The following is a 19,987-nucleotide window of genomic DNA, read 5'->3' as shown; positions in this document are numbered from 1 at the left end:
TTTCACCAAGGGCCACATTAGGATAGTGGTTGTCCTCAAAGGGCCAGATATAACTTATACATGTAACTAAATGTAACGAAAAATAAACATAACTCCTTAATGTTAAATAACTCATTTATTTATTTGTTATAACTTTGTAACCCTTGTGCTAGGTGCTAAGGGTTAAAGTGACAGTTACAGTTGCATAGAAAACATATTTGCTTGTTACTTTAGCATAAATCCTTTTAAATTTGATTCTGACAGGTTAGGTTATATGGAGAGTGTTTAATGTAGTTGCCTAATCCGATATTTCAAGTCTGATTCCCCCCTAGATATGAATAAATACACACCAATTTTGTTTTTTTTTAATTTTAAAAAATTAAACACTTGTGCTCTCGGGGGCCACATAAAATGACGGGCCTTGAGTTTGACACATGTGGTTTAGAGCCTTTTTTGAAGTATTGAATAGTTTGGTTTATTATTCCTTTGTACTTTATTGAACACAGTCCAAGTATACAACATGAGAACCAATGTAGTATATAATGTAGAATTCAGAGACAATAATAAGCAGCCCTGGGGCTGCTTATACGAAGAATTACATACAGTAACAGTTTTAAAAGCCTTTTTGTTGGTGGAAAATGACATTAATGTGATATAAAAATGTACATCTATTATGACCTGTAAATAATTTGATGTCTATTATTATTGTTATATTTATCTATATAGAATTTCGCCAGAAGAATTAATAAATTCATTATATTCATTTTCCGCGCTTGCCTGGGAAGTATCGGCGCTTCTGTATGACGTCATCGCGGCGCGTCACTAATGTTTAGAAATGCGGCTCTGGACGGAACAGCCTCTGCCCCACGTGAGTTAAGCATTCTCCTGTCAAAGTTTATATGTTTTTATGTTGTAGTTTTTCTGTTGAGCTGTGAGGAAACGAAAGAATTTATATTTTTACGGCGATGTGTGAAACATTTAGTCTTTAAAAAGGTAAATCGAAGCAGCTCCAGTCCAGCTGCAACTACAGTTTTTCTCTAGTCTTTAAATATAAAAATTACGTTAATGGCAGCCCTTAGGTGACTGTAAAAGCCTGTATTTTAACTGTAAATTCGTGTATTTTAACTTTTACTTTTAATTATTGGAACGCAAGACAAAGCCACGTCGTAGATTGGGAGAAATCTATTACATAAATGATGACTATTATTAGTGATTTTGTATTTTTATTACAATTTTAGGATAAATTGCCAGATTTTTCATATTGAAATACAGTAAAAAAAAAGTTTTAAAAAGATTAACATTTATAATAATAATAAAAACATTCTTCCTTCATTCTGAAAGACTGAGAACATGGCCAAAGGAAACAGTGAGAAACAGCAGAAAGCTGGAACACAGAAGAGAAAACCTGATGCTGATGGAGGAGGAGGAGGAGGTCAGAAGAAGAAGAAAGGCGACGGACCAGCAGAGCAAGGAGAGGCTGGCAGGAAACGTCTGGATGCTCCGAGCGTCGGCTACTTTCGCAGAGTCGGAGAAAGACTTGATGAAGGTTTCCCAGATGATGAAGAGAAAGGTCAGAACGTCTGATTGAGTTATTTAGGAAAGAACAAAGAAAGAGTTCCAGTAACAAGAAGAAGAAAAAAGCTGGGAATTAGTTCTCTGTTTTTTTATTTAACTGAATAAAAAGCAAAGAAATTATTAATCCCTCTAAAACTAGACATGGATGCAAACAGGATTTCTTGCTGGTTCAAAATAGTTTACTGAGGCAGAATTACTTAATGTTCTGTTTATATCATCTGAGAGCAGCTCTTAGATGAAATAAAAAAAGACCCAAACACAACAAAATCATGAAGCCGAAAGGGAAAGAAGAAGACAGTAACGTGGATATTTGCACATCATTTTCTAAGTGCTGGACTTTTTTGTTTTAGGCCGCTCGGACCCAGAGGAAGTCTTAAGGTTACCATTACGGTTAGGCTTTGGTTGATTTGTGTGACCAGCAACAGCATATAGGCCTCGTATGCATCGAAATATGTGCAAACAATGCAGAAATGTGCATCTTATTATGTGCGGCCAGCATGACTTTGCATCACTTTGTGTGTTCGGTTGCATGTAAATACGTGTGAATGAGGTCTGACTTAATCAGTTCAAAGCAAAATATCTTTCAGAAATCCAAAGAGAAAGACAGAACTGGTTTGAGAACAGAAACCTGGAGCTCTTAAATCCAAATCAGTGACTGGATGTGATTTAGACAAAGTGGATTTCTATATATATATTTAAATACTGAATTTGATTTGTGTTCTATGAGTAAATACTAAGGGGTTAATAAGGTTTTGGCAGTCACTGGTTCTGTGGTTGGTCCTACTGTAAATAATGAGAGGTCTATATTGTGTAATGACATTAAAGTTCTGGGGGTTTTCTTCTGTCCAACCGGCGCCACGGGAGGCTGCCAGTTACCAAAAGCTTTATGTCCGCTTACTTGTGTCCAAATCCAGGCCTGAGGTCCGGCCTCCTGCTGCTTTTCCAAAAATCCTGCTTTTCATCTGCTGCTGAACACCTGCATCAGGTGGGTTTAGCCAAAACAGAACATGCGGGACAGCGGCGCTCCAGGCCTGGAATCGGACCCCCCCGAGTTTAAACGATCGGCCTCTGTCGCTAAGCAACAACTTGATGCTGCCAGAGAAGCGGCCGGAGAGGCTGAGGTCCTCCAGAGTGTGCAGGACTCTGTGGAACCTGCACTCTTCTATGGACTGAGCTGCTTGGGGGGGCGGATACACAGACAGGAACAGGAAGTGGATTAACAGACATCCAGTTCCCACCCTAACCCCTATATAGTGCACTATATAGTGCATACGCCTTTTTGAAGTGCTGTCCAAATCTACCATTCTAAAATTGAGTTCCCTAGAAATTTCCCACAAGTCTCTGCGAAAAACCAGTGTGCATCGATGCTCACTAGATCTGCAAATATAGACCACAATGCATTGCGTCGGAACAATTTTTGCAAAGAAAATGTATTTTAATGTACTTTTTTAATACACCATCACCGTTTTCCATCTTCTGAAGATAGTGGACTCATAAATAATAATTGCAAAACGCTGCTATCAATTAGAATTGAACTTTGTGAAATCGATGACGTCATATCCGCTGTAGTGAGCATGGTGTCCGAATTTCTTTTAAAACTCATATATAGTGCCGCACTATATAGTTTTTTAGTAGTTTGGGTGACATAACCTGTGACTGTGAGTGACAGGAGGTTGTTATGGAAACGGGAATCCATCACGGACGATCCTCTTCATCGTCTTCACCGAGGAGCTCCGTCAGTGGCTCTAACAGCGGGCTGTGGGACGGAGCGCTTTGGCAGATCGACCTTTACTCTACAACAATAACTGAGAGACAAAATGTAAAAAAAAAGAAAATAATCCAAGAAATCACCTTGTTTGATTTTGAACGATTTTTTGGTACTATATCATCTCTTTGGAGAGGTTTGGAGTTTTTGAGGTGTTCCACTCGATCTTCCTGCAGAAATGTTTGTGGAGAACGTCCTCATGGAGGTCAAAGGTCAAGCCGGCCGAGTGGCGACGGATCGGACAGGAAGCATCACTCTACAGCGGCTGCTTCCCCTCTGCAGTCCCGACCGGGTGGGGGAGGTGATGGCCGAGGTGGGAGGAGCCCTGGGCTCTGAGTTCAAAGCGGTTTGTTGCGATCGGTGTGGGGGCCACGTGGTGGAGAGCGCTCTCAGACAGATGTCCAGGTGGACAGGTGAGATACGTCCTCCCTGTGCTGCGTCCTTAAAAGCAGATCTACAAAATAAGAGTTTGTTTTTTCCTGCAGAGACGCCACAGGAGGAGGAAGAGGAGGAGGGCCCTGGAGTGTTGGAAGGCCAGGTGTTGTGTTTAGGTCAGGTGGTGAGGGAAAACATCGCGGAATTCATCGCCCACGCTCACGGCTCCCATGTGGTCCGAACTCTCCTCCACGTGCTGACAGGCTGTCTGGGACCGGCTCGCTCTGAGACGCGCCCAGGTAAACACTTTGAACTCATCTTCATGGATCTCACAGGGAGAAATTCTCTCATCCTGGCAGCTCCATGAGAGAAAGAACAAGTGACCGGACCACGTCAGCTCCCTGGATATCCACTAAAACAAACAAATAAGTAAATATTTGGGCTGCACGATGTGAGGAAAACTCGCCATTTGCGATATTAGTGATCAATATTGCGATGACGATATAAGTTGTGATGCATAAACAAATAGAAAAAAAACACAAACATTAGTTCAATTTCACTGCAACAGTTTAATTTAAGTAAGAGTCAAGATAACCCTCATCTACATAGGAGGCAAACATCTAAACATAAAATGGCTCCATCCGATTGGTCAAGGATGTAAAGGGATTTATTTCATTCATTAAATACTTCAAGTTGCCATAAGATTGTTTTAGCGAATTTAATTTTCTTTTCTTTTTTCAAAGAATGAATTAGAAAAAGCTCTATATGAAAATCAATACGTCTTTCATTGCAATAAGAATGGTAAAATTCAGTTCATTTAATGTTCACAGTGATGTTTAATGATTTAATAATGTGAAGCACTGCAACTGTATCTCATATAGAAGTTGCCTTGTGTTCTTAAATTATTTTTTCTCAGACACGGTTTGTTTTTGTCAATCGTACCTTACATGTTTCGGCGGAATACCTTCCGCCTTCATCATGATGTGACGTCTTTAAAAGCAGATGATTGTGACTGAGGCGGAGTCATCTGTCAGACTTTGACAGGTGACTCCGCCCCTTGATGTCTGGAGGATGTTGCTCCAGGTATGGGAGAGCAGGAAGGCCCCTTCCTCCCGGTAGAGTAAAACTAACCTGTCTCACGACGGTCTAAACCCAGCTCACATTCCCTATTAGTGGGTGAACAATCCAACGCTTGGTGAATTCTGCTTCACAATGAAAGGAAGAGCCGACATCAAAGGATCAAAAAGCGACGTCGCTATGAACGCTTGGCCACCACAAGCCAGTTATCCCTGTGGTAACTTTTCTGACACCTCCTGCTTAAAAGCCAAAAAGTAGCGTTTGCACTTGGAATACAGGCACACAAATCCCTCCATAAATGAGTTTTGTTTCAACAAATGATCTCCCAAACTCTAATTTACTGACATTTCTGCCATATTTGCGTTGTTTCTATCAAACCAGGTGTGAAAGACCGCGGCGTTTCTCCTCAAATGACAGACTTTGAGATCCCCACATCCTTCTGGTACGAAATGGGGAAACTCACAGAGACTTTGATGGAAAACATTAACCGTAAGTCATAATTTTTTCATATTTCAGTCATACTGATTTTGTTTATTTGTATATGCCGTCAATTTTTATGGTCACTTGAATGGATCATAGGGAAAAAACAAAACAATGTTTAGAATCTGTATATATGTACATATATTTGCTGCTTGCAGCATTCTTTATTTTCTTCTCGTCTGCTGTGACGTTTTTCTATAAAGCCTCTTTTAATGCACAGCAGAGCCAAAGGGCAATTGCATTGCTGAAGGGTAACCTTTTGAACGGAGCTCTGTTCTAGATTGTGTTTAGCTTTAACATGTTAAATGCAACCTTTTCTGTTTTTTATGGCAAAAGAAAATAAAATCGTCTGCAAACGCTAGGGCAAACGCTGCAGAGTAACCTCAATGGGGTTTAGCAGAGCTCTCTGACAGGGAGAAAAACTGTCCTGTCTTTTCTTCTGTTCATGTAAAAGCAAACACACCCACCGTGATTTAATGTCCGGCTTTAAAACCGCATCGACCCATTGATCTGTCAGTTTATGACAGAATCTGGCACCGTGACGGGTTATAAATCTCTTTTATGAAGACATTGTACACATAAATGTGATTAAATACAAACTCATGTAAACATCCAAACTAAAGTGCAGCAAAAGTGACTTAAAAAGAGTCTCCGCTTTTAGTGTTAAGTTTAAAAGGAGTCCACATACATTTATATACTATTAATCTGAATCATGGGGACAGCAAATTCTTACATCCCTTGCATCCCTACTGCGTACAAGTAGGTTTTCTTTAAAAGTGTCTAAAAATGACTGTGCTAATTTAAGGATTTTGTATTAACCTCCTTTTTATATTTTTTTGTATATTTTTTAACATATCTTTCTTATATTGTCTTATTTCGCAGTTTTTCGTTTTCTACTCTTACTTGACTTTTTATTCCACCGGAAAAAATTGCACTGTAATTTCGTTGTACATGTAAAATGACAAATAAAGATATTTCTATTTCTATTTAATTGTTGTTTAATTGCACAGAGCCAATTGCAAAGGTTGTTCTACATTGATACTGGCTTACTTTTTTCTTTTTCTTTCCTATTTTTACTGAAAACCTTTTTTTTAGCAAAATTGCTAGCATACATGCAACAGGAAGTGGCTTTTTTAAGCTAGCTATTTTCGCCTATGATATCTAGCACTCTATTAGTTATTTTCTACTGTTATAAGCTGAACTCTAGAAGTTGAGTTCTTGACATAAAAAATGCAGTCCTTCATGTCTGTTGTACCATCACAAAAACGAACAAACCCACATGTACTTGTTTTTGTCATAGTGAATGATACAGCACAGAACTGTTGGTTTTCACTGTGCGACAGTGCGATTTATGGGGTCGAGAATGATGTGCGTGTCTGGAGAGCGTTAATAAAAGTGCTCTGCTTTCAACCACCGAACTATTGCCACTCATCGTTCCACAGTTTTTATATTTTTACAGAAAATCTGTTTAGTAATTGGCTGTGCATGCTAGTATAGGTGAAACAGGAAGTGTATTTTTCCAATTTAGCTATTTTGTGCTTTAATAACGTACTCTAGAACTTTAGTTGTGACATGAAAAAGTTGCATTACTAAATTAGTGTGCATTTATCACAAAAAATCTCAAACACACATTAATAGGTTCTTATTATATTTCTACAGAAAAATCTTGTTAGCATCTGGCTATCATACTAGTATACGTGCAACAGGAAGTGTAGCAAAGCTGCTGAAGAACAAACAACACGGTGGACTAGGAATAGTAAAAAAAAAGATAGAACAACAAGGGAAGACCAACTGATTCACAAGCATGGAAACATTTCACAGAAAAAAAACATAGATTGCTAAATACATTTTTTTAAACGAGAAACCTGAAACCTCTGATTTTGTCAAAATATAATCAAAGCTTTCAGGTTTTAGTCCCCTAAAGAGCAACAACTGCGTATAGGGACATCTGGTGGCCAATTTAAGTCATTGCAACTTCCTTAAGAACAACTGAAGCACTTTAATCAGCTCTAAAAGTTAGACAGTAAAAATATATTATAACATGTCAACAGTCGTGTTCATTAATACAAAATAATTCTACATCATTTTTATATATTTTAAATCCATTCTAGATCTGTTTTTTGAAGACACAACTTGAATTAAAAATAAATATTTTTTTTTTCCGTGAAAGGACGTCAACATTTTGTTACAAATGCTACTTTTATAGTCAGAAAAAAAAATCTTGTTTACATCATGCTCTTAAATATTTGGAGCAGATCCCTTCGCTGCTCTGTGGGGGGCAGTATTGCACCAGCAAAGAAGAATGTGAAATGTGCAGAGTGACACCAAAGCAAGAGTTTAAAATCATTTTTTTCTCAAGTGTGGACCGGTGATTTGATTTTCCAGGTAGAAAAAAAGGTTTAAATAAAAGTCCTCTTGTGTTCAGTCAGCATCACAGATTCTGTTGCCAGTGCCGTGTTCCAGACCATGCTGACTGTGAGCCACAGAAAACGCCCTAAACTCTGCAAGAAGCTCCTTAAACGCACCGTGGAGTACCTCATGAGTCGCAGCGCGGCTCCTGGAGTTAGGTTCGAGGCCAAAGCTGTTTTTTTGTTTTTAAAGCTGATTGACAATAATTATGACGAATACTAATATGGCCTGTTTTTCATTTCCCTGGCAGCCCTCTCCTGGTTTTCTTGAAGGATCAGGCGTCCAGTCATCTTCTAGAGACTGTAATCCAGCTGTCCCACATTTCTCTTCTCCGCGATGTTTACAAGAACCATCTGAAAGGAAGCTTGGTCAGCCTAGCCCTCCATCCCATTGCTAACTTTCCCATTCAGAGATTAACAGCAGCTGCAGCCAAATACAAACTGGTGGGTCCCTTTTGCAGCCGAGTGCAGGTGAGAGAATGTTCCCAATGCCGAAAAGTCACGACTTTCCGCTCTTCCTGCAGTTTCCGCGGTTGTTTGACGAGCTGATTCAGGGGGTGGAGGCCATCTTGGCTGCAGGTCACATGGGCGTGATTGTTCAGCTGGCAGACAGCTGTGCAGAAAGTGGACAAAAGCAGGATGAGATGATCAAGAGCCTCCTCAATGTGAGCGGTGCAATTTCCTCTTTTGAGTTTGAAACTTTTTATTTTTTGAGCTCATCTGATGATGCACAAATGTTTGAACCTCAGGCCTTTCACTGCGCTGAGCCCAGCTCCCGACAGGTCTGCTGCCTCCCCCTCTTCATGTCCCTGCTAACCTATGAAGTGTACTACCACTCTGATACAGCAGGGGGCGACGCACAGACAGAGGTAAAAACGGAAATCGAATCAAATCATTTTTGCTGGAATTTTAGCCGATTTAACATCCTAAAGCTGCTCTAAAAATAGCGCTTTCAGTGAGGTCCTTTCTCCTTTTTTTTTTTTATTTCTCCCAGATACCGCTGACCTCCATCTGTTACCACGGCTCCCGGTTGGTCCAAGCGCTGGCTAAGTTTAAGGAGCGCTCGCTTCTCCTCAGCAGCCTGCGCACTCTGACGCCCGCTGACCTCTTGACTCTGGCTTCACACCCGGCTGGCAGCCACGTCCTCCAAGCGCTCATCACCACGTCCAGCGACAAAGGCCGGGGCAAGATCCTCAGGAGGCTGGAGGTGCCGGATGTTAACAGGATTCTTCTGCTTTTGCTTTAGGGGCACCGTGAAAGAAAAAGTAAATTCATTTATGAGAATAAAGTCGTAAAAGTGCGAGTAGAAAAGTCAGAATTTTATGAGAGTAAAATAGCTGTAATTTTGTGAGAATAAATCTGTAAAGTTATGATTAATAGTCCTAATTTTACAAAAATAAAGTTTGACATTGTATTTTCTAAACTAAAGTTGGCGGTGTAACCCTTGTGCTATCCTAGGCACTTTAACATTGGGAATTGGGTCATCTAGACCCAGACAGTGCGCTGAACCTTTTTTCTTCAATGATTTGTGATCTTCACTGGTGTCCATGGATTACATGAAATCTTTCCACCTTTATCCACCTTTGTCATGGTAGGAAGAACACGTCAATGTAAGGGGGGGGTCATCTAAGATAGCACAAGGGGTAAACCTCCATCCACGTTCTGAATAAATCCATAAATGCAGCTATTTTACTGTGACTATATAAGGAAAAATGAAAAATCCAAACCTTAGGAAGAGGACCCGTTTGCTACAGATTCTCTTCAATATTCTTATACTTAGAATAAAACAATGTTGACTCACTAAGAATCAGTATTTCCGTATTTCTGAAGCCAAAGTAACGGTTCACGATGTGTCTTATTTTTTACGCTGTTTTTTTTTTAACCTTTCCTAGGAAACAGACTTTTGCTTCATAAATGTTTTTTAATTCCGTGCATTCTCAGTTTAGGAATTCTGAAGTTTGAACTTTTATCATTAAAAATTGACTTTTTTTCTTAATTTTACAACTTCATTCTCATAAATGTAGCGTGTCTTTTTCATAATGTTATATCTTTATTCTTGTTAAATAGCAACCTTTTTTATGTTTGACTTTATTTTCGTAAATGTACGACTCATAACATTACGACTTCATTTTGATACATTTGATTTTTTTTCTCATTGTTTATTTTCGAAAAATTACAACGCACTCAGTTTCACGACTTCATTGTTGTAAATTTTACCCTTTTTTCTTCCAAATTTAAAACGTTATTCCCGTAAAATTACGACATTTTTCTAATGATTTCACATCTATACTCTTGTAAAAATATGACTTTTTCTGAAATTGCGACTTTATTTTCATAAAAATACGACGTTTTCTGATGTAACGACTTTATTCATGTAAAATGCATCTTTATCTTTAATTTTTTTCAACCTTTTACGACTTTACTCTTATAAAATATTGACTTTTTTTACATTACGTTACGACTTTTCTTGGAAAGTGACGACTTTTTTATTTTCATAAATGTTTGATTTTGATGTCACAACTTTATTCTCATTCAATTGCTAGTTTTTCTCACACTTTTACATCTTTATCCTCGTAAATAGCGTTTTTATTTTTATGCTAGCCTTAATACTCCGTCGTCCTTTCCGTCTGTTTCTAGGGTCAGTACGGCCAAATGGCGTGCTCCAGGCTGGGCAGCCGGGTGCTGGAGGCCGTGTGGAGCAGCGCCTCAGTCAGTCAGAGGCAGAGCATCGCTCAGGAGCTAGGTAACACTCCTGACATGGCTGTCAGTGATTTATGCAGGAAAACAAAGATTTCTGATCACCACCGTATCTCATTGGCGCCTGTCCCGCCCCTCTAGTTCAAAGCGAAAGCCAGCTGCGGTCAGATCAGTTTGCTCGTCACGTGTGGGCCAAGTTCGCTCTCTCCCACTTCATGCACAGAAGAGCCCACTGGCAGGAAATCCAGACCGGCGAGTCCAAGAAGAGGAAGCTTTTCAACGACATTCTCAACTAGAGAGTTCATTTTTGTTCCAGCTGTGTTTTTGGTTTTTCATCTGACAGAATAAAGAAAATGTAGTTCTTTGTTGCTATAACAACATTTCTGGAATCTGTTCTTCATGATCATGTCGTCAAGATTTAAAAGGAGATCCAATAATCTTTTTAAATCTTGAACAAAACCTATAATATTATGTGTTTTTGATATTTGCAATAAATAAAGTCTCGTGGCCAAACATCTAAATATGCTGTGTTTCTGAATATCCTCAAATAAATTTCAGAGTATAAGTAGCTTTAATTCCCCATTGTTTGGCCGGGTGCAACTAATACTCAGCTCCAACTTACATATGATTTTTAGCCCTTGTGCTATCCTAGTCACTGTAACCCTCGTGCTATCTTATGACCCCACCCTTACATTGACGTGTTCTCCCTACCATGACAAAGGTGGATAAAGGTGGAAAGATTTCATGTAATCCATGGACACCAGTGAAGATCACAAATCATTGAAGAAAAAAGGTTCAGCGCACTGTCTAGTGGGTCTAGATGACCCAATTCCCAATGTTAAAGTGCCTGGGATAGCACAAGGGTTAAACTTTATTTATCCCACGATGGGGAAATTCTTTTGTTTGCAGAGACAAAAGTGACATTCAGAACAGTGCAACATCAAAGAACAGAAGAACATCTGTAACTTACACAACAAAATAACCCTTGTGCTATCCTATGACCCCACCCTTGCATTGACGTGTTCTCCCTACCATGACAAAGGTGGGTAACCCTTGTGCTATCCTAGGCACATCATCTAGACCCACTAGACAGTGCCTTGAACCTTTTTTCTTCATTGATTTGTGATTTTCACTGGTGTCCATGGATTACATGAAATCTTTCCACCTTTATCCACCTTTGTCATGGTAGGAAGAACACGTCAATATAAGGGTGGGGTCATCTATGATAGCACAAGGGGTTAAAGGTGGTAAATAACTTTCTTCAAAAGTGCGACTTGTATAATTTTTCTAGACATTTTTTGGTATGTGCAGATGTACCTCTGTCCCCACCCTTAGTTCTAAGGTGGACGTTTTTTTTGTTTAGAAAATCCTAAATCACTTGATTCAGAAATTAAAGCTTTTAAATTATATAGCGTAAAAATACACAATGTAAGTTGTTTCTGTGATCCTAAAAGATTCCCAACACGGAGCAGTGGATGCAGTTAATTATTATTTTTCTCCAAATAGAAATGCTGCTGCATTCCACATCGCGGCTTTTGCTGTTTGGAGTTTGGTTTCTGACTGATGTAAAGACAGTGGGGCTAGCGGTTAGCACTGTCATCTCACAGTTTGAATCCCAGTTGGGACCTATCTGTGTGGAGTTTGCATGGGCGTGTTTTTTCCAGGCGCCCCAACTTCCTCTAACAGTCTAAAACAAACATGCTTCATCGGTTAACCAGTGTCTCTAAATTCCACGTGTGCGTGTGCAGCCCTGCAACAGGGTGTACCTTCCTTCACCAAAAGCAGGGTTGGCCCCCGCGGCCCCATGACCCCAGAAAGGATTTAGAAGATGGACTCCCTAAATCTCCTCAAAACTAAGGTGTGATATATTTTTTCTCTTAACCCTTGTGCTATCTTAGATGACCCCACCCTTACATTGACGTGTTCTCCCTACCATGACAAAGGTGGATAAAGTTGGAAAGATTTCATGTAATCCATGGACACCAGTGAAGATCACAAATCATTGAAGAAAAAAGGTTCAGAGCACTGTCTAGTGGGTCTAGATGACCCTACTCCCAATGTTAATGTGCCTAGAAGGTAAAAAGAAGCTTAATAGGAAGCATTCAGATCTTTTTCATGCATTATGGGAATTCTTTTTGGCTATGTGCATCTGAAGAAAGGGAGAAAAAGAAGTGATTTCGTCGTCCAGTCTTCCTATGCAGGTCCCGCTTATGCTTTTCCACGTACAAATTCTCTCTTTTGTGCATTTGATGAAACAGCAGTCAGGCATCGAGGACTTTGAAAATGAATAAGAACTCCTTAGGTTCCCAATTTCAAGGCAGCGAACCATGACAGAAAGTGTACACATCATCTAGGAAATGATGTGCAAAAGTTGTGCTGAATTTTCACACTCACACATTTATTGAAATGATTAGCGCCACTCCTCTGGTGCTAATCTTACTGTAATTTGACAATGTGAGTCAATATGTTTGGCTTAAATAAAAGAAATTAATTCAAACTGGATAAAATGGGAAAATAAATAGGATTTTAGTCTAAAGTAAAGTCTAATGGACAACCTGTAAATAGATTTGTTCAGCATGTTGTAGATTTGTTTAACTTAGAAATGCTCACAAGTCAAGTTTCAGTCTTTGGTGACAATCAAGTCTTAATATTAATGATAAAAATGATCATTTTGTTCATACAAATTGTCATTAGATTACTTTTAGAGAATTAGTGAGGACACAATGACAGGTAGTTGGTGTTTTTGTCAATTACGAGTGCAATAGGATCATAAGGAGATGTTTTATATATTTTATAAGTACGGCATCACAGTATGCAGCTGCTGTAAAGAGACAAAGTTCTTCAAAGTATAGAAATGCATTTCAGTTCTAACCACTTGAACATCGCTGCCACGGGAGAATCCTGTATGACACATGGGATATTTTATTTTGAAAGGAACTTGGACGTCCTGCTGTTAAAAGTAGAAAAGTTATTTTCTATAAAAATTTTACTTCAATGATTATAAATGTATTTGAAAAAAAATGTTTATGAATTAATTGAATACTGGTCGCACCATTATAAATAAAATGTTGTTTTTTTACGTTGAGGTGGGACTTTTCTTATCTTTATCTGCAAATTAAATCAAATAAAATTAAATCAAACTTACTTGTAGACTACTTTTTGCTAAGGGTGTTTTTTTTCCTGGAAATTCTGAAAGAACTTTGCAACACAAATGAACAGCAAAAGTCAACAACAATAAGTTCATATGAAATTCAGCTTTTAAGTGTATCATAATGTTCATTCCTCACGTTTGTTTTCGTGGGCGAAAAACGCAGACGCGCTGCCGAGGCAAACTAAAGGGTGACATCATGAAAAGGGCGGCGCCCACAAGGAGCCTTAAAGATCGAGTGGTTTTACTTCCAGGTAGTAAAAGGAACTGTAGAAATAACTCGCATTTCATGTTAAAAAATGGTTCTTTAGTGTGCCAAAGGTCAAATATGATCATATCTGTGGATATAGTTTACTCCGAAAGGCTAAGGAAAAGCAGGGTATGGGTCCTTTTAAAACCAAAATCTGAGACTTTTTGGCCCCAATATTCGACGGAGTTTTAGGGCCACCAAAAAAAAAATTACGAGATTTTGAGTCGTAAATTTTCGAGAAAAAAACGCGTAAATTTATGAGATTAAAGTGGAAGTGAGCATTCACCGTGCAGCAAGTGAACGCCGCGCACTCCGCTTTACTGACACCGGACCCCAGAAAGCCGCTCCACTGAAAATAATCTGATTTTGAGTCGCCAAAAGGTTCAGAATCTCTTTGTTTTTTAAAACTATCCGGAAATCAAACCTCACAAAAAGGCTCCACATATGTCATCTTCAAGCTTGGCTCCGATAAACGGACAGCTTTGGTGTTTTTTGCACCTTAATCAAGGACTTTTTCGCGTAAATTTACGAGATTTTTTTCTCGTAAATCTACAAGAAATTTAATTTAACAGTTAGGACTTTCTTTCTTGTAAATTTACGACTTAAAAGTCGTAAATAAAAAAAGTTTTTTTTTTTTGTAAACTGACCCTGAAACTCCACCGTACAAAAGGCTTTGGAGGTCTTGTAGAGTTTGGAATGTCGTCCCAAATGTTCACCTGGAAGCTGCAGGAAACTTTCTAGTTGTTTCTGAAAAAACAAAAAGAAAAGTGAACTTTTTAAGCAGCTTTGACCCAAAAGTCATTTTTATAAAACACGATCTTACTTCTCTTTTTGTTAAATTAGCACACTTTGCAGATCTCCTAGCTTCACTATTTTGACCAGCTTCTTTGTCCTTCGCTGTGCATTAGGCATGTTTGACAATATTGTACCGCCTCCCTCTCTTATTTTTGCACCCCGGCTCTTTGCATGCAGGGTCATCCTGCAGAAGAAGGACGACCTCACAGACTTCTCTGCAGCTAAATCTGTGTATATGTACGTAACTCCACGAACTGCAAATATGTGAGATCTGCCGAAGAGCAAAGTTGGGAGTCGCTGATTCCACAAGGTTTTGCTGCCACACAGAGGGTGGCTTTTTCCTCCGTTGCATCATTTTGCCCACAGAATGAATCAGTGGCAGAAAAAATCCCAGCCAGGGTAGCAGATCTGTCACAGCCTGAGACACTGACGGGGCGTCACAGAAACAAATTCTACCGCCCTGCTCTCCGTTCCCACCTCCTTTCCCTGTAGGTGTTTGTGTAGCTGTTATCTGACAGTTTACTGACCTGTTTGAGTGAGAGAAAAACCATCTTCTATTCTGACAGACGGACTGAATATTATTTCAAAGAACGAGCTGATTGGTTGTCAGGCGTTTTACACTCACAAAAGGGGAGGAATGTGAAAAAGAAAAGGATCCTTTCTCTTGTGAAAATCAACGTAAAATGTAAATATAGGACATCTGAGATGCCAAAGGACTCGCTGTCTCCTTGACGACGGTATCTAAGCAACCGTGGCTCCTCAAAGCATTCCTCCAACCCCATCTCTCCGTTTCATTCTCTCTTAAACCTGTTTTTTTTGCCAGTTTGTCTTCCTCTCAAGAGCCCTCCAATGCATGAGATGGATACTGCGCTCGCATTAGCAATGCGACCTCATAGGGCTGCAGGATTCCAGAAGTACACGTCCGCCAAGGCGAAGCAGAAAGAGAAGGAAGGAAGGAGATGTAGTTTTTAACCCCTTTGAGGACTGAATTTCTTTCCAGCCCTGACAAATAAAATTGTTGCTGCTTTTACATAGACGCTAATTACGGATCCCCAAATAATCCATCTGACTGCTTTTATTTTTGGAAGATTTTCAGGTAAACATACACAGCAGTTGTTTTTAGCTGTGCCAAATGTCTCTGGAGGGGGAGAGATGGTAATACCCCAAAGCCCACCGTGTTGCTTTTGTCTTTGGCGTTTCAGGTAAAACATGACACTTTTCTGGTAAGGTTCTTTAAAAAAGGCTTCCTCTGGAGATGGGGTCGGATTTTCTAGATCATATCATGCTGAAAGGATTGGGATTTTTTTTCTTTTTTTTAAGCAAAAATTCATTTGAAAATCCATTTTCTCTTTAATGTCTTATCGTTCCACAGCTCTGTGCGCTTCTTCCATTAGTGGACCTTTTTATGGTCCTGTTTGAACCCAAAAAAAAATAAAAAATATGTATTGATGCCTCATCTGCTGCTGTTACTGCACTACATGGCAGCAATTATTGGCAATTTTCAATTAAGGGGTTTCGACTCGTCTCCACCGCTCACGTCTGCCGCTTTGATTGAATTAATGCTTTTAATTCTAGAGCTGACGGGGCAGCGACACGCGTGTGACACGTCATCACAGATCCATACGGCGTGTTTGAACTGCATGGGGTTCTTTGAGTGTATTTTAAGAAGGACGGCCTCCCAAAAGCAAAGAAAAGCATCAGCTGGAGGGGTAATTGCCTGCATCCAAAATACGCCTCATTTGGCGATGATTGGCATCTGTAATCAGGAAGCATTTTCACAAAAAAAAAGAAAGAAAAAAAAGTTGTCGGGTTTGTTGATTACAATTTCAAAGACAAAGTTTAGGCTGGAATAAGTTTGATTTTTCAGCAGATTCACCCACAGAAACCTTATTACAGCTCTTCCCCCCAAATTTCCACCGGTCCGTCTGCGGTGTGTCTTTGTTAGAACGTCCATCCACCAATCGGATCGTCCCATCGCCTTCGTCATGTCTGCGTCTCACGTCCGTCCCTCCGCAAGGCAAGCTTTACGCAAGAGTTCTATTTCCACTCAGATGTCGCAGCAAAAAACGGAAGAACTGGAAACAGGTACTTTCAAAATAAACCTCGGGCTCCCGGTTTGTCCTGTCCCCCCGTGTTGAGTAGTTCGTTCTGCTCTCTTGGCTCATCCGAAACCGGAGCGATCAGGCCCCGTGTCTCTCCCGTTTTAGGTCCTAGTCGTGAAGGACCCAAAATGCGGGAGACTTGGCTGAAACAAACATTTAATGAACAAATTCGAACGTGAAATTAAACTATAGAGAAACAAAACTGATGACCTGAAAAGGAAGAACTGAAAACCAGACACTTAGGCTGTGTCTGAATTCCTTCACTACTCACTACACAGTGTACAATATAGCGCGTTTGCCATTTTGTAGTGCGTTCTGAATCTACAATTCCAAGATTGAGTGCCCAAGTAATTTCCCAGATGTCTCTGCAAAAAACCAGTGAGCATTGATGCTCACTAGATTGGCGAATCTAGACCATGATGTATTGCGTTTAATAATATTTGCAAAAAAAAGTATTTAAAAACCGTCCCGTACAACAGTAGCCAGGGACGGGCTCCGGAAAAACGAAAGGGAAACAGCGGGTTAAAAAAATGGATGGAAGTTCAGGAGGAGAACTACCGGATCGATCCACCATATTGGATGTGTGTTCTAATCGGCCCGCTGTCACTGAAAACACCACGTGCCCAAAGCGAAGTCCCTGATTGGTTGATACTTTGAAGCAACTACGCAAAACTTTAAATATTTCAACTGGCTGCGCCGCTCAAATCGCGCTGCTGCTGAATCGCGTGCCTCACCTTTAACCCTTGTGCTATCCTATGACCCCACGCTCACATTGACGTGTTCTCCCTACCATGACAAAGGTGGATGAAGGTGGAAAGATTTCATGTGATTCATGGACACCAGTGAAGATCACAAATCATTGAAGAAAAAACGTTCAGCACACTGTCTAGTGGGTCTAGATGACCCAACTCCCAATGTTAAAGTGCCTAGGATAGCACAAGGGTTACACGCGCCGTAGAACATTCAGATCGCGTCTGTATCATTGACTTCCCATTGAAGCTGGCCAACTCTGCTGCACGAATCAAAAAGCTTTAGGCTCATTGAACGAGACAACAGAATCGGAGCAGTGACGTGCAGCCAGAGAAGGCAGGTAGGGCCCAGCCTCACCAGCAAAATATGACTCAAAAAAATACATAAATAAAATTAAATGACTAGGCTTTATTAAAAATAAAAATCCAATAATTGTTTGACATGTCTATTCTATGATTACTTTTTTCTGTGTGGGTCATCACATTTCTTTGGTCAAAAAGAAGCAAATTGATGAATTTCCTATTCAATTAACCCTTGTGCTATCCAAGGCACGTAAACATTGGGAGTGGGGTCATCTAGACCCACTAGACAGTGCGCTGAACGGTTTTTCTTCTTTTTTCTTCTTCTTTTTCTACTTTGTTTCTTCAATGATTTGTGATCTTCACTAGTGTCCATGGATTACATGAAATCTTTCCACCTTTATCCACCTTTGTCATGGTAGGGAGAACACGTCAATATAAGAGTGGGGTCATTTTGACCCCACAAGATAGCACAAGGGTTACACGAGAGAACGGCAGGTGAGGCACAGGCAGCCTGTGTCTCACCGGCCGTTCTCTGTTTGCACAGACTGACTGACCTGCAGCTGACACATACGCTTTACTGTTTTGGTGGAAATTGCTTTCCAGTTATCTACTGTTTATCCCGCCATCCTTCAAGCCTGTTTACAAAAAAAAAAAAGACGACACTCTTATAGAGATGCCAAACAAAAATGCTTTTATTCTCAGAGGTGAAGATGAGTGCAGACAGTGACAAACCGGTGAGGATGTTACAGAGGCGGCGGTGGCGGCGCGCTCCGTGACATACAGGGAACAGTTCCAGAATCTCCCTCCCCACAGAATAAAAAGTCTCAACCTGCGAGAATCGAGGTGAAAAACACGCAAAACCAAATAATCAGAGCAGATCAAGCAGCCACAGGTAGATAGGGTTTTTTGTGTTTGTCCTTCCGTGCTTTGACAGCGGCCCCCGTGATGTCCTCTCCCTCCGTCCGTCCGTCTGCAGTAAAGGGTTTACTCTGCTGATTGCTTGTGGTGCAGTCAGCAAAAGAATATGGCTTGGGTGGGTGATGATTTAACCTTCTATAAAAGTCGCAAGATGAACATCCTGTATCAAACAACGCTTGTATTCAGCGCGGGACATGGACAGACTGTGGAGACATTTGAAAAATAAACAGTCTTGCCTTTGTTATGGCATTACTCATAACACTAGCAGGACTTTGCATTTGCTATCGGCCACTGAGGTACTGTAAATCAAGGGTCATGTGACTGTAAAAACCTACGGGGTCTTAGATCGTCTACTACGCATGCTGGAAAACCAGGGTCTGGAATACATTGAATTGCTATCAGTCTCTACGTTCATTCGTGGGTGCTACGTGTGTTTCAGTATTTGTTTGGGTGACTTCATTGTCCCTCCAGTTAGGCATCAAATCGCTACCTTGATGATTTTCTTTCGGGAGTAATGAGTGATTCAGCCGAGCTGCGGCGTCCAATCAGGCTCCTTATCCGTTTCTCTGGCTGGAAATTGCCTCACTGATCCGAGGGCTTCCATCTCTCCTCTCCTCAAAGTTTCTCTTTCTACCATGCACATCATGTCCCTTGTGGTCTTTTTTTCCCCCCTCCATGTGTGTGAGTTTTTGTGTGTTTATATGGAGGGTGTGTTGTGTGTTTGCTATCTCCCCTGTAAGAGCAGTTGGGGGGGGGGGGTCACAGTGCGCTGAGGTCATGGCAGGAGCGGGATTTTTGACGAAAGATCTTGCTCCCCCCGTGCCGGCTCATTTCCCTGTAGCGGCCCCGATCGCGGTCCCGCCCGTACGACCGGGGCACCAGGCCGGCCAGGAAGCGCTTGGCCCGGCTCGTCAGGCTCTCCCGGCGTCCCGCTCCCGGGTCGCCGTCCATCCAACCGGGACCCACGCAGTCCCCTCGTGCCGTCCGCACCGCCGCCTCCAGCAGCTCGTTCGTGCCGTGGTCCAAAGACGCAGAGAGCTCCAGGTAGACGCAGTCAAACATCATGGCGCTGGACTGGGCCTCTGTTGAAAGAGGGTACACTGAAAGGATGAGGCGGCAACAGAAGCGTAGCAAGCCAGCTGCTGTGTGATGTGTCCCACTGCTCCAAAAAATCTGCTGCTGTCGCAGCGTAACTGTCAATCTAGTCATGGCAAATTGAGAAAAATGGAGTCAGTCAACAGCTTTTCACTGTAGGGATGCTACTGCTGCTTGTTCCACTCGCTTCTGCATGACATGCCAGACATTCATGTTTAAATTCAGACTTTTAAAGCAAAAATGAAAGTTTATGTTAATTATGTAGAACAAG

General features: G+C 40.8%; 2 protein-coding genes and 1 long non-coding RNA gene across 8 annotated transcripts in view; 1 reads left to right on the top strand and 2 right to left on the bottom strand.

Moving 5' to 3' along the window:
* The first annotated feature begins 744 nt into the window (after positions 1 to 744).
* On the top strand, positions 745 to 10,877 carry nop9 (NOP9 nucleolar protein). 6 transcript variants are annotated; one of them, XM_023965331.2, is made up of 13 exons: positions 745 to 847; positions 1,321 to 1,411; positions 1,442 to 1,549; positions 3,496 to 3,732; positions 3,805 to 3,993; positions 5,153 to 5,260; positions 7,677 to 7,818; positions 7,911 to 8,103; positions 8,184 to 8,324; positions 8,409 to 8,528; positions 8,654 to 8,866; positions 10,297 to 10,402; positions 10,498 to 10,877. In XM_023965331.2, exons 1-13 carry the CDS (start codon positions 815 to 817, stop codon positions 10,650 to 10,652), a joined length of 1,836 nt encoding a protein of 611 aa, XP_023821099.1. In that variant the 5' UTR covers positions 745 to 814; the 3' UTR covers positions 10,653 to 10,877. The 6 variants fall into 6 exon arrangements, 5 of the variants coding, with proteins under 5 accessions (XP_023821099.1, XP_023821098.1, XP_023821100.1 ...); XM_078935510.1 differs by lacking the exon at positions 745 to 847 and adding an exon at positions 853 to 972; XR_013650761.1 differs by having other exon boundaries at positions 1,321 to 1,549; positions 8,654 to 8,924.
* Positions 8,762 to 15,215, bottom strand: LOC111949079 (uncharacterized). Its single transcript, XR_002875107.2, has 3 exons — positions 15,077 to 15,215; positions 14,402 to 14,501; positions 8,762 to 8,899 (listed from the first exon to the last, which is right to left on the bottom strand). It is a non-coding gene; the product is annotated as an uncharacterized LOC111949079 (long non-coding RNA).
* Positions 15,216 to 18,368: 3,153 nt separating this feature from the next.
* The window catches only part of rem2 (RAS (RAD and GEM)-like GTP binding 2), a 46,205-nt gene continuing 44,586 nt past the window's right edge, over positions 18,369 to 19,987 (bottom strand). Inside the window, exon 5 of the mRNA XM_023965306.2 lies at positions 18,369 to 19,703. Coding sequence (XP_023821074.1) covers positions 19,381 to 19,703 — 323 coding nt within the window. The 3' untranslated portion in view covers positions 18,369 to 19,380. The remainder of the gene's footprint in view (positions 19,704 to 19,987) is intronic.

Source organism: Oryzias latipes, chromosome 17, assembly GCF_053564925.1.
Source record: "Oryzias latipes strain Hd-rR chromosome 17, Olatipes_Hd-rR_3.1".
In the NCBI taxonomy this organism is placed as follows: Eukaryota; Metazoa; Chordata; class Actinopteri; order Beloniformes; family Adrianichthyidae; genus Oryzias; species Oryzias latipes.
Note: the sequence above shows the minus strand (reverse complement) of the source record. Positions and strands in the feature narration are given on the sequence as shown.